Genomic DNA, 14,723 nt, shown 5'->3' on the forward strand with positions numbered 1-14,723 from the left:
GCCAAACACCTGCCCACCATGGACATCACCAGCCTCCCAGGCAGTGAGTACACACACACACACACACACACACTGTGTCCTCACCCTCTCAGACATAATGACCTCAACAAATCGTTCATGCTCTTCTAGTATTCTGAAATGGAGGGGATAACTCAGGAGTGGCACAGTCTCAGCCTCTACTTTCCTGGGAAAACTTTACACTAGATTTTAGAAAGTTGCTGTGAGTCCAACACCTCCCAAAGGAACCGGGTGGAGCTCCATCACTCCAGACTGGAGTCAGCTAACAGAGGAAATACACTTCCATTGCCAGAGCACACTGTTGGACTGGGCATGGGGACCTTAGCTCATGTGCAGCTGCTCCAAAGCCTCCCATTACATTTGACTGCTTATGAATAGAGATAACACAGACTGTCTGCGCACAGTTGAACATCTTCATCTACAGCGGGGGCAGCTTAAAGATGCTGAGTGCCGTCATTTTAAAGGTGTAAATATTTTTTGCGAATCCAGCTGTAAGATGTGAATCAAGGTGGATATTTTACCAGTCTTTTGAAATTCACAGGTTTTGCCTAAATCTAAAGCACTGAATGTAATCAGGACATCACTTTGTGCATCACATCCACATCAAAAAAATACATTGCATTAACTGAAAGACACGATGGTGTCAGCTACTTTCAACTGCACTCATAGTGGACCCAGATCACAGATCTCCAACTGTGAACACACGACTTGTTTCATCCGATGAAAACGCATGTTCTGGAGCAGCTGCACCTGAGCCTAGGGTAACCTTGCCCAGCGCCAAGCTAGAAGGGTCTAAAGCCACCCGGAACTGGGCTGTGCAGCAGTCAGTCTGTGTTCTCTGGTGTGAAGAGGCTCTATCCAGCACCTTAGACTTCATTATTTAAAGGTAAAGCTGCACCAATTGTTTCCATTGTGTGACAAATGTCGATCAACTGAGGCTACACCCTCTCACAGTTATGTCCTACACTTTATAAACTCTGTGTAGACTTTTCTGCAGATTTACCTGAGGTGCTTAAAGCACAGTTGGAACTTCCTTCATCCAGCAGTGGCTTGGTTCTAAAAGCTTAATTGTTGCTAAAAACAACTACTTATTGTCTGGGAAAAAGCTGAATTCCCTCTGTTTAATAATTAATTACATTTCTAAAGCGCTTTTCAATAACATAAAGACGCTGGTATAGTAGGAGGACATGTAAAGGACAGTCACAGTCGGAGAGTAAACGAAATGAAAGGGAAAACAAAACACAGCAGGAATAATAGCATGAGTTTGGCCTGAGATGGGCTTCAGGAAACTTAGACGCGACAGAAAAGAGGTGTGTTTTAAGGTCGGATTTGGAAAGTGAAGGAGAGGGAGAATGTTGAATTTCTGGAGGGAGGGAGTTCCAAAGGCGTGGAGCAGATCTGGAGACGGCTCGGTCACCAAGACTCCGCAGGTAGGAGGGGGGGAGGGGGGATGTTGAGTAAAATGGCTGACGAAGATCTGAGAAGGTCAGATGAATAAGGAGCTAAGTTATTGGGAGCTTTGTAGGTGAGAAGGAGGATTTTGAACTGAATACGATATTTAACTGGGAGCCTGGTGTGGGTGAGAGTTCTGGACCGTCTGAAGTCTGTGGAGCAGACTGTGGAGATGAATGCATGGATGAGACATTCAGCAGCGGACTGGGAAAGAGACGGGAGAAGTTTTTTGCAATATTACGAAGGAGGTGTTTATAATGTAACTCACATGTGAATCAAATGTAAGTGTAGAGTCAAGGATGACGCCAAGGCTATGAACCACAGGGGAGAGGGACAGAGCAACATCATCGGTTCAGAGTGGGAGAGAACCAGTTTCGTCGAGGGTGGATTTGGAGCCGATGAGTGTGAGATCAGTTTTGTTACTGAGAAGCGTCAGTGAATTGTGTGTCATCCATTGCCTGATTTTTTGAGAGTTCAGAATCGGAGAATGGTGGGTCATTGATGGGACTGGTCCAGAGGTAAATCTGACCGAGGGGGATGCAGAAATGACAAATTAGATTTATGCTGAAGGACAAACGTTTTATATTTTATTTGGAACCCTTAAAAAATTTCTTAGAGGAGACTGTAGTTAACTGCTTTATGATCTACTATATACACTCAGTTTTGACAGTGTGGTGTGTTTTCTCTGTGTCTGTGTGGGTTTCCTCCGGGTGACTGTCTGTGAGGAGTGTGGTGTGTTCTCCCTGTGTCTGCGTGGGTTTCCTCCGGGTGACTGTCTGTGAGGAGTGTGGTGTGTTCTCTCTGTGTCTGCGTGGGTTTCCTCTGGGTGACTGTCTGTGAGGAGTGTGGTGTGTTCTCCCTGTGTCTGCGTGGGTTTCCTCCGGGTGACTGTCTGTGAGGAGTATGGTGTGTTCTCCCTGTGTCTGCGTGGGTTTCCTCCGGGTGACTGTCTGTGAGGAGTGTGGTCTCCCTGTGTCTGTGTGGGTTTCCTCCGGGCGATTGTCTGTGAGGAGTGTGGTGTGTTCTCCCTGTGTCTGCGTGGGTTTCCTGCGGGTGACTGTCTGTGAGGAGTGTGGTGTGTTCTCTCTGTGTCTGCGTGGGTTTCCTCCGGGTGACTGTCTGTGAGGAGTGTGGTGTGTTCTCCCTGTGTCTGCCTGGTAGGTGGATTGGCGACTCAAAAGTGTCCGTAGGTGTGTGTGTGTCACCCTGTGAAGGACTGGTGTCCCCTCCAGGGTGTGTTCCTGCCTGGCACCCAATGATTGCAGGTAGACTCTGGACACACCATGACCCTGAACTGGATAAGGGTTACAGATAATGAATGAATAAAAGAATGAATAGCTTTTGTAATATAATTTTTTAAGTGATGCTTATTAATAAAAAACACTGAGCCACAGTACCTTTGCAATGAGCTGGAGTGCTGTTTCTGATTCAGATACTACTACTCATTCAGCATCAGTACCTGACTCCCACCACTACCGTGAAGACCTCTGCTGACAGTGGAAACAGAAATGAAAAGATGTACACATTTATACCTGGTAGATCTGTGAACCCCGTCTCACTCCTGTGTTTCCCTCCTCAGACCCGTACGTGAAGGTGAACGTGTTTTACGGACGCAGGCGCATCGCGAAGAAGAAGACTCACGTGAAGAAGTGCACCCTGAACCCGGTGTTTAACGAGTCCTTCGTCTACGACGTGCCCGCCGAGCTCATGCCCGACATCTCCATCGAGTTCCTGCTCATCCACTTCGAGCGCACCACCAAAAATGAGGTGGTGGGCCGGCTGGTCCTTGGGGGCCAGAGCCCCACGCCCTCTGGGGTCACGCACTGGAGGGAAGTGTGCGACAACCCCCGCCGGCAGATCGCCAAGTGGCACAACCTGGCCGAGTACTAACCTCCCGCTCCTCCCTCGCACCTCGCACACTGCAAATAAAGGTGCTGTATTCACTTAATAAAGTTAGACACCTTTTTAGAGCGACCTTAAAGGAACCTCTATAAGTACATTGAGAGACCAAGAGTCTTTTTGGGGTCAAATGAACTTTTAATAACAAGATTTTTGTTCTGTAAAATGTTCATTTAACACTAAAAAGATTATATTAGGAGTTCAATCAAATCAACAGTTTAAGAGCAGCCTGTTAACTCTCGTGGTTTAAGTGAAAACAGCGCGTTTGTTACAGTGTAAATCAAGGGTTCCCAACTCTGGTTCGTTCTGCACGTTCTAGTGTTCTTCCCGCTCTATTAAACTGACTCCTTAAAGGAACACTAAGTGAGATTTGGTATGTTTGCTCCTGGGCTCTACCTACAGTTGGAGAGTGTAATTCACTTTTATTATCCTGAAATCCCTCAATGGAGCATCGCAGTGATTTTGTAGCTGTAATTTTAAGGTAAAGATTTCACCTAGTGTTCCTTTAAAGCCATAGTTTGGCCAAAAAGTCAAACTTCATTCCAAATGTAATCAATCAGCCAAGACATGTTAGGGGTCTAAAGTTTGCTTCTTTAGTTTTACGCTGAAGCTACGAGGCTAATGTCCTTTAAACCAAGTCTAGGTCGACACACACTTATCTCCCAGTGAGTGGATCAGTGACATCAAAGTTTGACACACAGCAGAAAATATATGGACAGCTTTCCTTTGGAAATTTAATTGCATGGTGATGCCGCAGTCATTCAAGGCCAATAGTGACAGAGAGCATAACTGACCTCAGGGTGCTAGCTAGCTTGGCTGTTCAGTGGTGTTGAGCTATCAGCAGTGTGAAAAGAAGCAGTGGGTCGGACTCGTGTCTCGAAGATAGCACCCTCCTGAGGCTGATGACAGTGTGTGATCAGTGGACACTCACTGAGAGGTGGAATTGGCAAGGACTAATTATTAGGGAGATAATTGGCACAAATCTAGGGATAAAAAAAATATTTTGCCTGCTACCGCTATATCCAACAGTTCCCGCTATATCCAACTGGTATATGATTTTTTTTTACATGTTTATATGTAAGTAAATATGAAGAGTGTAAAAAATTCACTGAAGTTTTTGTTAAATCTGATTTTAAACCGTATTTTCAGACTAGAAATATATACAGCTTGCTGACAAGGACTGACTTTATTTAAACACAATAATTTAATGAAATGCATATCGTCTCCCAAATGTATGCTTTAACCACAATAAAAAATGTGTGATGTAATGCCTCAAGATACAGTTTTGTACACTGCGATGTGTTGTATAAAAAAGCATAATTTCAGAAATCAAAAAATCAAGTTTACTTGAGAAGGTAGTGCCATTGTCTCAGCCACAAACGCTCCACCCAGATGTTGACATAGAGTCTGATACTCTCAGTGCATTAATCTGACCTCACTGTCAGGATTCTGCCAGCTGCATTCTGATTGGCTGTGTGCCTCCTTCTGCACGTCATGCCAAAATACGTGAGAGTCTGGCAATGCAAGCTACATCAATATCTCTAGATCCACTGCAGGAAATAAGAAATCAAACGTGTGTTTGGCTGATTGACTCCGTTTGGGATAAGTGGAGGACCCATGCTGGTTTGAGTTTGCGGAGTCAGACTGTCACTAGTCAGGTGAAGCAGGTGGGAAAAACACCAAAAATGTTGGACAGTGGTTCTCCAGAGATGAAAAGAAAAGCCCAGATGAAAAACCCTCTGTCCCCTTTGTAGCTCACTCTCTGCAGGTGTGTTTAATCACATGTAAATACACTGGACCCTGATTGGCTGCCGCAGAGCAGCTTGAAGAAACAAATTGGAAAAGACTGATTTATTTGCGATTGTCGCGAGATATGCATCATCATATCATGGAGAGACCCTCTGCAGTTCTTGTTTTAACCTATTTACCAAGAAAAGGGAGTTGGCGATCTCTAAGAAGACACTGCACCAGAATGGAGTCGCAGGTGAACCCTTTGTGCCACGTGGGAATAAAAGGATGAACTGGATTCACTCCAGTCAAATGTGTACACCAAGTTCAGAAGGTATGAATCACATTAGTAAATGTTAGTGACTGATTTCTTTCCAAAACAGGCCATGATATTCAGTTTAGCTGTAAGCTCATTTTCAATGGTGTAACTTGCTCAGTTCTTATGGAATCATCTACAGATCCCTTTGATACCGGTGTACTCTCACCTTGGGAACACAGCATTACTGTATATACATATATTTGCTACAAAACGTAATTCACATTTGCTTGAAAACAATGATGTTCAGCTCTATCTTTCAGTTAAGCTACTTTTGGGATAATAATCAATTCACTTGGAAATGACGCACATATTTTAAATACTCAGTAAATTTAGCATAGCTCCTTATTTTGGGTGTGTGTTCACAACCCTTTTCTCTTTAGCTGCATGCCAGAACGAGCAGTTTAATATTTTGTTTTTTAAATTGTTTTCTGGGTAGAAAAATGGAAAATGTTGCTAACTCCCCACCCTCTCTCATTCCAGTGCTAAAGTTGCTAATGCTAACGCCAGCTAATGCGCAGCTATTTTGAAGATAATTGTCTAGAAATGGGACACAATGAGACTTAATGTTTGTTAAAAGGTATTCATTCAACACTTCTCCTGAAATGAAGGGCAATAACCAAGGGTTGGTTCCTTTTTTTGCTGCAGAAAAAGCTCTTTTTTTAATGTATTATTATAATCATCCTCAGACAGCTTTACTGATCCCAAAGAAACTGGATGGAGCTTCATCACTCCACACAAACCAGTCATTAAATAAGTGTCTACAAACATTTGGACACATGTGGCTAAGCATTTATTACTACAAGGGAACTAAATATCTCCCAAGAATCTTGTGTCATATCCCTGTGCTTTTCACATATTTATATTAATTTATTCCTTTATATTATCTTTTGGAGTAGAGTGTAAAGTAAAGCACAGAATAAATAGCCAGGTAATTTCACAGATATCCTCACCATGCGCATTGCCATGACAACTTTATCATCCAGTGTATTAAAAGCAGAAGTCTGGCGAAGACTGAAATACAAAAGATTTATTGAACCTATTTTTCATGCAAGGCAGAAGACTGTTTGGTTCCAGCTCTGCGCCACATTCAAACAGCTTCACAGGTGGAGTTTTCATTTAGATCACTCACTTCTTTGGGGAAAACTCCCCCTTTATCATCTGTACTCAGTTTTTTCCCCTTTTTTTCTCCGCAGTAATACACTGGAGACGAGTCCCACTGCAGCTTTTTTAATACAGAGAGAGAAAAAAAATGAAAAGTACGGACACTTCCTCGGTTTGAAAAAGTTGTAGAAACTTCTCAAACAGCTGAAAATCCACAAGCTCCAACTACGTTTGTTTAATTTAAAATGATAACTGTACGTTGCATAAACAGCACTGTTAATACCACACAGATATAAGGAAAGAGCGGCCATAAAAATCTAAATTTCAATCAGTGTGAGACGAGTCTGCGAGCTCACCCACACACCTCCCTGGGTTTAGCTCTGCTTCATTAACGGGTTCACTGAGGTCAGCAAAACTGAATCTGAATTCGCTCTCATATAAAATAAAGCACAATGGACAGAGCCTTGATCCCAGACACATCTCACAGTAGTAGTAGTAGTAGTAGTAATAATAACAATAATATTATGGGACTGTGTTCCTGCCTTGTGCCCAGGGATTCTGGGTAGGCTCCGGACCCAACCAAGACCCTGAACAGGATGAAGTGGTGACAGAAAATGAATGAATGAATTATAACAACAACAATAACAAACGGTGGCCTATGTAAAGAAAAGAGAAGTAAACAAATAAACAGCACGCAGAATTACACAATACATCCTCACATTCACACTCAAGCCGCGCTGTACAAAGTTTTAAAGAGAAGTAAGGTATGTGTCGAATTCCGCATGAATAAAATATACACCAAATATACACCAAATGTTTGTGGACGCCTCATTAACACATTTCCTCCGATGAGAAGAGTATTAATTGAAACAGGCGATTAGTTCCAGATCACAAACACCACTCCAACTCGTCCCAAGGAGAGAACACAGTTCCAGTGCTCCACAGCGTCCCATTCTATAGGCCGCAGTTTTCCTATGGGATTCTACACAGTGTGTGCAAGTGAATTAGATTAACTCCGCATTAAATTTACGTTTTTAAAAGAGGTGTCTGCAAACATTTGGAGAAATATCATCAGCAGTGTTGGGTCCATCAGTGTGTATTTTCTTTATGTGGAAGTTCAGAACGTGTTTATATCTTCGTCTGATACGTGAGGAACTGTCTGCATACGTGTGTTTTTATTCTTTTTTAAAGAGTTCTGTTTCTTTGCCCATTTCTGTTATTCCTTGTAGCACAACTGTACAAAGTGTATCATAAAAGGCTCACATTTCTGAAGCCTTTGCTTTGTTTCTCTTAACAAACTGAAATAATAACTATATTACATCCTTTATAATGCCACCAATATCTCACTAATATTCACATTCAATTAAAGCCCTGCACCTACACACAGCTTTTACAGTAAAACTCGTATGTGATATATAACCTCCCCATCATCATTTCTGACCAGAAATATGCAGATTTAGGCAAATGTTTGCACTTATTAGATGCCCATTTTTTTATTTATTGAAACGTAGATTTATGGAGAGAACCAGAAAGCTGTGATGAGACCTGAATCAAAGACAAACTGGACATTTGCACACATTAAAAACCCACAGAGCTAACGGTACACGTGATACTCAGAGTCATTTTACACATTTATTCCTTTAAATGAAGGTCTCTCTAAAGCAGAGAGTAGATTTAACCCTTAGAAGCCGTGCATGTAACTGTCATTCTGCTGTAGGTTTGAATTATTATGAATTAAATAATCACAGTTACAAACTTATGACAGTTTTAGGTCAAATGACATGTTTTATTGACTTTCCTAGTTAAAAATAAAAGATCAAAATGAAACACGCTCTGTAAAGAGAACTATCCACCAATCAGCCGTAACATTAAACACACCTCCCGCTTTCTACACTCACTGTCCATTCTCTCAGCTCCACTGTCCATAATGGGGCACTTTGTAGTTCTAAAATGACAATTACAATTAGTCAGTTTGTTGCTCTGCATAATATTAGCCCTCGTTCACCCTGTTTTTCAATGGTAAAGACCCCCACAGATCCACCAATCAGCAGTCATTATCTGGATGGTGGATCATTCCCGGCACTAAACTGGATTTAAGTTGAGAGTCTGCACTTTCCACACAACTCTGAGCTGCGAGTGGGAAACTGTTTTGTTGAGACTTCTAAGGGTTAAAAGAATTCGCTTTGCCCCTCACACAGAGCCCCCCGCGGACCCTCAGAAAACACAGATGAGGACAGTGAGTGTTGCACCTGAGGGAGAGAGAGAGAGAGAGAGAGAGAGTTTTTCAGTGATGTCATTCAAACTACATCGAGCCCTGAGGCACATTCACATCACATTCCCGTTCATTCACCAGTGTGACTGAGTTCACAGTGTTGAGCAAGTGAGAGAGAGAGAGAGAGAGAGAAGCAGAGGCTTTGCTTAGACAAGAATCAACTCATACCTATTACTAAATGTGCTCATTTTAATTACACCTCCGTTTTGTTTGCACTTGTCTGTTCAGTGGAGCCTTAACCCATTTAGGTCCGCAGCTAAAATTAGTGCAGTGAGGTCCCATTTTTCAAAACTCCCCCATAATTCATAAGTCTTTAAGATGTAAACAAAGTGATGGAGTGTGTTTAAGTGTGATGTGGTCGATTGTAGTGAAACATATAGAGTCAGGTTTCTTTCCAGTGGTGGTGAATGGGACCAGATCTCCATGTGTACAACAGAAATACAGCATTGTATTCCTCATCCACCACCAGCAGTGACCTCCACCCCTCTAAAGAGATTAATATTAATTTTACATGGAGTGACGATGCTGGAAAAAACTGGGAATTCTGAGAAAAGAATGAGTTTTTTGGGGGGGGACTATTTTGCCTCACAACACCTTCATGTTCCTCTCCGTAGTTTCTTATCGTCTGAACACAGATGTAACACGGAGCAGTTCAGGCGAAGAAACGGAAACATTTGAAACATTGAAAACCAGTTCTGCATTGAACTTAGAGAATCAAATGTGTTTTAACTTTTATGTTCATTTTTTTTGCACAAATGCTTTTTATTTAGTGACATCTAACAGTCTTTGTGTCCGGGATGCTTCTGTAAACAGATAATCACAACAAATCTTTATTTATTTTATTATTATCATTTTTTTAAAGATGGGAAATAAATAAAAATTAAAAGATGTGCCCAGGAAACCTTTTACACTTTATTTAATTTTTAGAATATTTTGAAATTGAACAAATAGGTGACAATACGTTTGCATTAAAACTGTGCAGAAGAGTGTTTTCTGTAGAGGACGACTTCGCTTGATGTCACCTAATCAACAAAACATGTCATTTGACCAGGGGCACCTGAACTTATGCACATGGCTATATTTTATCCCAGGGGTTTCAGTGCAGTGTGTGTCCAAACATTGGCCCTGTAACACTATATTCTCTGATATCAGATCTCTACAAACTGAGGTGGTGTGTGATTACACTAAATAATGACCCTGAACTCATAACACCAACGATACAATGCAACTTCAAGTTTGTGTATTCTTTGCCTCTCTGCTCCTGTTTAATTCTTGGGTGGTGTACAAACGCTTGTTTATATATAAATAATATAAATATGAACGGTTGTAAAGTATTGTTTGTCTCGATGCACTATAAGGCAGTAGCACTTTCTGCCCATATGTTACTTCTCCCTGAAAGAGTGATGGGTTATTTTGATGTAAATCTTTCTCTTTCTATTTTATTAATATTTTTTTCTGCCTTTTGGAGTCCCCTGCCTCTCTCTCGCCTCCAAGACTCAACCCCTCAGTTCCTTGCTGTTGTGTATTGTACAATAAATTGAGGTGCAAATAAAAATATAAAATGACTCTTATAACTATTATCTGGGCCCCGCTGGATGATGCAGAGTCCGTGAGGTTTTTTTTTCGTGGAGGAAAAACTGCTTTTCGAGGACACGTCATGTGCATAATGCTGTTTAAAGTCTATGCTAAACATGTTACACTAATGCTGACTTGTACTGTATGTTAAATTTGTTAACACAATGAACGTGCAAAATAAAATGAAACATTGACCCACTACCTACACCTGGCACCTCTGCTTTTTTACACTTACTAGCAGCTGTCAATAAAGTCCAGTCTGTATACAGTATTTTACAATAACAGGGCTAGCAAGTTATGATTTTGGTGTTGGTTAAATCTTTGTCACACAGCAAGAGCATAATTTATAACATTGTGTCATCATTCAAACTGAACTCACTCGTGTTTACGTGAACAACGGTCACTAGTGTGTTCAAAAGTTGAAAAGACGTCCAAACACAGACACTGAAAAGACGACTATTAGACGTATTTTGGACGTCCATTGATGTTATTAATTGGTCCAGAAATAAATTACTTGTATAAAAAGCATTTTGGACGTCCACTGACGTTATCGATTTGTCACCACTTAACTAACTTATTAAGATGGATTTTGGACGTCCATTGACATGTGTGTGAGTCAGGACTATAACAAGGACACACTGAGTGTGAGTCAGGACTATAACCGGGACACACTGGGACTAAGTCAGGAATATACCTGGGACACACTGAGTGTGAGTCAGGACTATAACCAGGACACACTGGGTCTAAGTCAGGACTATAACCGGGACACACTGAGTGTGAGTCAGGACTATAACCGGGACACACTGGGTCTAAGTCAGGACTATAACCGGGACACACTGAGTGTGAATCAGGACTATAACCAGGACACACTGAGTGTGAGTCAGGAATATAACCGGGACACACAGTGTGAGTCAGGAAAATAACTGGGACACACAGAGTGTGAGTCAGGACTATAACCAGGACACACTGAGACTAAGTCAGGACTATAACCGGGACACATTGAGTGTGAGTCAGGACTATAACCGGGACACACTGAGACTAAGTCAGGACTATAACCGGGACACATTGAGTGTGAGTCAGGTTTATAAACGGGACACACTGAGTGTGAGTCAGGACTATAACCGGGACACACTGGGTCTAAGTCAGGACTATAACCGGGACACACTGAGTGTGAATCAGGACTATAACCAGGACACACTGGGTCTAAGTCAGGACTATAACCGGGACACACTGAGTGTGAATCAGGACTATAACCGGGACACACTGGGTCTAAGTCAGGACTATAACCGGGACACACTGAGTGTGAGTCAGGACTATAACCGGGACACACTGAGACTAAGTCAGGACTATAACCGGGACACACTGAGTGTGAATCAGGACTATAACCAGGACACACTGAGTGTGAGTCAGGACTATAACCGGGACACACTGGGTCTAAGTCAGGACTATAACCGGGACACACTGAGTGTGAGTCAGGACTATAACCAGGACACACTGAGTGTGAGTCAGGAATATAACCGGGACACACAGTGTGAGTCAGGACTATAACCGGGACACACTGAGTGTGAATCAGGACTACAACCAGGACACACTGAGTGTGAGTCAGGACTATAACCGGGAAACACTGGGTCTAAGTCAGGACTATAACCGGGACACACTGAGTGTGAGTCAGGACTATAACCAGGACACACTGAGTGTGAGTCAGGAATATAACCGGGACACACAGTGTGAGTCAGGACTATAACCGGGACACACTGAGTGTGAGTCAGGACTATAACCAGGACACACTGAGACTAAGTCAGGACTATAACCGGGACACATTGAGTGTGAGTCAGGACTATAACCGGGACACACTGAGACTAAGTCAGGACTATAACCGGGACACACTGAGTGTGAGTCAGGACTATAACCGGGACACATTGAGTGTGAGTCAGGACTATAACCGGGACACATTGAGTGTGAGTCAGGACTATAACCGGGACACACTGAGACTAAGTCAGGACTATAACCGGGACACACTGAGTGTGAGTCAGGACTATAACCGGGACACATTGAGTGTGAGTCAGGACTATAACCGGGACACACTGGGTCTAAGTCAGGACTATAACCGGGACACACTGAGTGTGAGTCAGGACTATAACCGGGACACACTGGGTCTAAGTCAGGACTATAACCGGGACACACTGAGTGTGAGTCAGGACTATAACCGGGACACATTGAGTGTGAGTCAGGACTATAACCGGGACACACTGGGTCTAAGTCAGGACTATAACTGGGACACATTGAGTATGAGTCAGGACTATAACCGGGACACACTGAGACTAAGTCAGGACTATAACCGGGACACATTGAGTGTGAGTCAGGTTTATAACCGGGACACACTGAGTGTGAGTCAGGACTATAACCGGGACACACTGGGTCTAAGTCAGGACTATAACCGGGACACACTGAGTGTGAATCAGGACTATAACCAGGACACACTGAGTGTGAGTCAGGACTATAACCGGGACACACTGAGACTAAGTCAGGACTATAACCGGGACACACTGAGTGTGAATCAGGACTATAACCAGGACACACTGAGTGTGAGTCAGGACTATAACCGGGACACACTGGGTCTAAGTCAGGACTATAACCGGGACACACTGAGTGTGAGTCAGGACTATAACCAGGACACACTGAGTGTGAGTCAGGAATATAACCGGGACACACAGTGTGAGTCAGGACTATAACCGGGACACACTGAGTGTGAATCAGGACTACAACCAGGACACACTGAGTGTGAGTCAGGACTATAACCGGGACACACTGGGTCTAAGTCAGGACTATAACCGGGACACACTGAGTGTGAGTCAGGACTATAACCAGGACACACTGAGTGTGAGTCAGGAATATAACCGGGACACACAGTGTGAGTCAGGACTATAACCGGGACACACTGAGTGTGAGTCAGGACTATAACCGGGACACACTGAGACTAAGTCAGGACTATAACCGGGACACATTGAGTGTGAGTCAGGACTATAACCGGGACACACTGAGACTAAGTCAGGACTATAACCGGGACACACTGAGTGTGAGTCAGGACTATAACCGGGACACATTGAGTGTGAGTCAGGACTATAACCGGGACACACTGGGTCTAAGTCAGGACTATAACCGGGACACATTGAGTGTGAGTCAGGACTATAACCGGGACACTCTGAGACTAAGTCAGGACTATAACCGGGACACACTGAGTGTGAGTCAGGACTATAACCGGGACACGTTGAGTGTGAGTCAGGACTATAACCGGGACACACTGGGTCTAAGTCAGGACTATAACCGGGACACACTGAGTGTGAGTCAGGACTATAACCGGGACACACTGGGTCTAAGTCAGGACTATAACCGGGACACACTGAGTGTGAGTCAGGACTATAACCGGGACACATTGAGTGTGAGTCAGGACTATAACCGGGACACACTGGGTCTAAGTCAGGACTATAACTGGGACACATTGAGTGTGAGTCAGGACTATAACCGGGACACACTGAGACTAAGTCAGGACTATAACCGGGACACACTGAGTGTGAGTCAGGACTATAACCGGGACACACTGGGTCTAAGTCAGGACTATAACCGGGACACACTGAGTGTGAGTCAGGACTATAACCGGGACACATTGAGTGTGAGTCAGGACTATAACCGGGACACACTGGGTCTAAGTCAGGACTATAACCGGGACACACTGAGTGTGAGTCAGGACTATAACTGGGACACACTGGGTCTAAGTCAGGACTATAACCGGGACACACTGAGTGTGAGTCAGGACTATAACCGGGACACATTGAGTGTGAGTCAGGACTATAACCGGGACACACTGGGTCTAAGTCAGGACTATAACCGGGACACATTGAGTGTGAGTCAGGACTATAACCGGGACACATTGAGTGTGAGTCAGGACTATAACCGGGACACACTGGGTCTAAGTCAGGACTATAACCGGGACACATTGAGTGTGAGTCAGGACTATAACCGGGATACACAGTGTGAGTCAGGACTATAACCGGGACACACTGAGTGTGTGCATTTATTACATTTGACATATTTTGAAAAATTCATTTATCCACTTTATTAGGAACACCTACCTTGTCTCCACTCATTGTCCATTCACTCAGCTCCACAGACCACACAGGAGCACTTTGTAGTTCTACAATTACAGACTGTACTCTATCTATTGCTCCTCATACATTCTTATCCCCATTTCACCCTGTTCTTCAATGGCCTAGACCTCCACAGGACCCCCGCAAGATCCACTCGTACCAGCCCAACACAAACTAACATACTAGTGCCACTGAAGGGCTGAGAATAATCCAC

At 43.4% G+C, this 14,723-nt stretch overlaps 2 protein-coding genes across 2 annotated transcripts in view; one reads left to right on the plus strand and one right to left on the minus strand.

The window, feature by feature from the left end:
* Window positions 1-10,558, plus strand: part of syt11a (synaptotagmin XIa) — a 35,497-nt gene extending 24,939 nt beyond the window's left edge. The window contains exons 3-4 of the mRNA XM_066674549.1: window positions 1-43; window positions 3,050-10,558. The exon at window positions 1-43 is cut by the window's left edge and continues 78 nt beyond it. Of these exons, the coding sequence (XP_066530646.1) occupies window positions 1-43; window positions 3,050-3,360 (354 nt within the window). The 3' untranslated portion in view covers window positions 3,361-10,558. The remainder of the gene's footprint in view (window positions 44-3,049) is intronic.
* Window positions 1-14,723, minus strand: part of LOC136699820 (protein S100-A4-like) — a 222,058-nt gene that overhangs the window by 106,276 nt on the left and 101,059 nt on the right. The gene's annotated exons all lie outside the window — the stretch shown is intronic.

Source organism: Hoplias malabaricus, chromosome 6 (assembly GCF_029633855.1).
Source record: "Hoplias malabaricus isolate fHopMal1 chromosome 6, fHopMal1.hap1, whole genome shotgun sequence".
In the NCBI taxonomy this organism is placed as follows: Eukaryota; Metazoa; Chordata; class Actinopteri; order Characiformes; family Erythrinidae; genus Hoplias; species Hoplias malabaricus.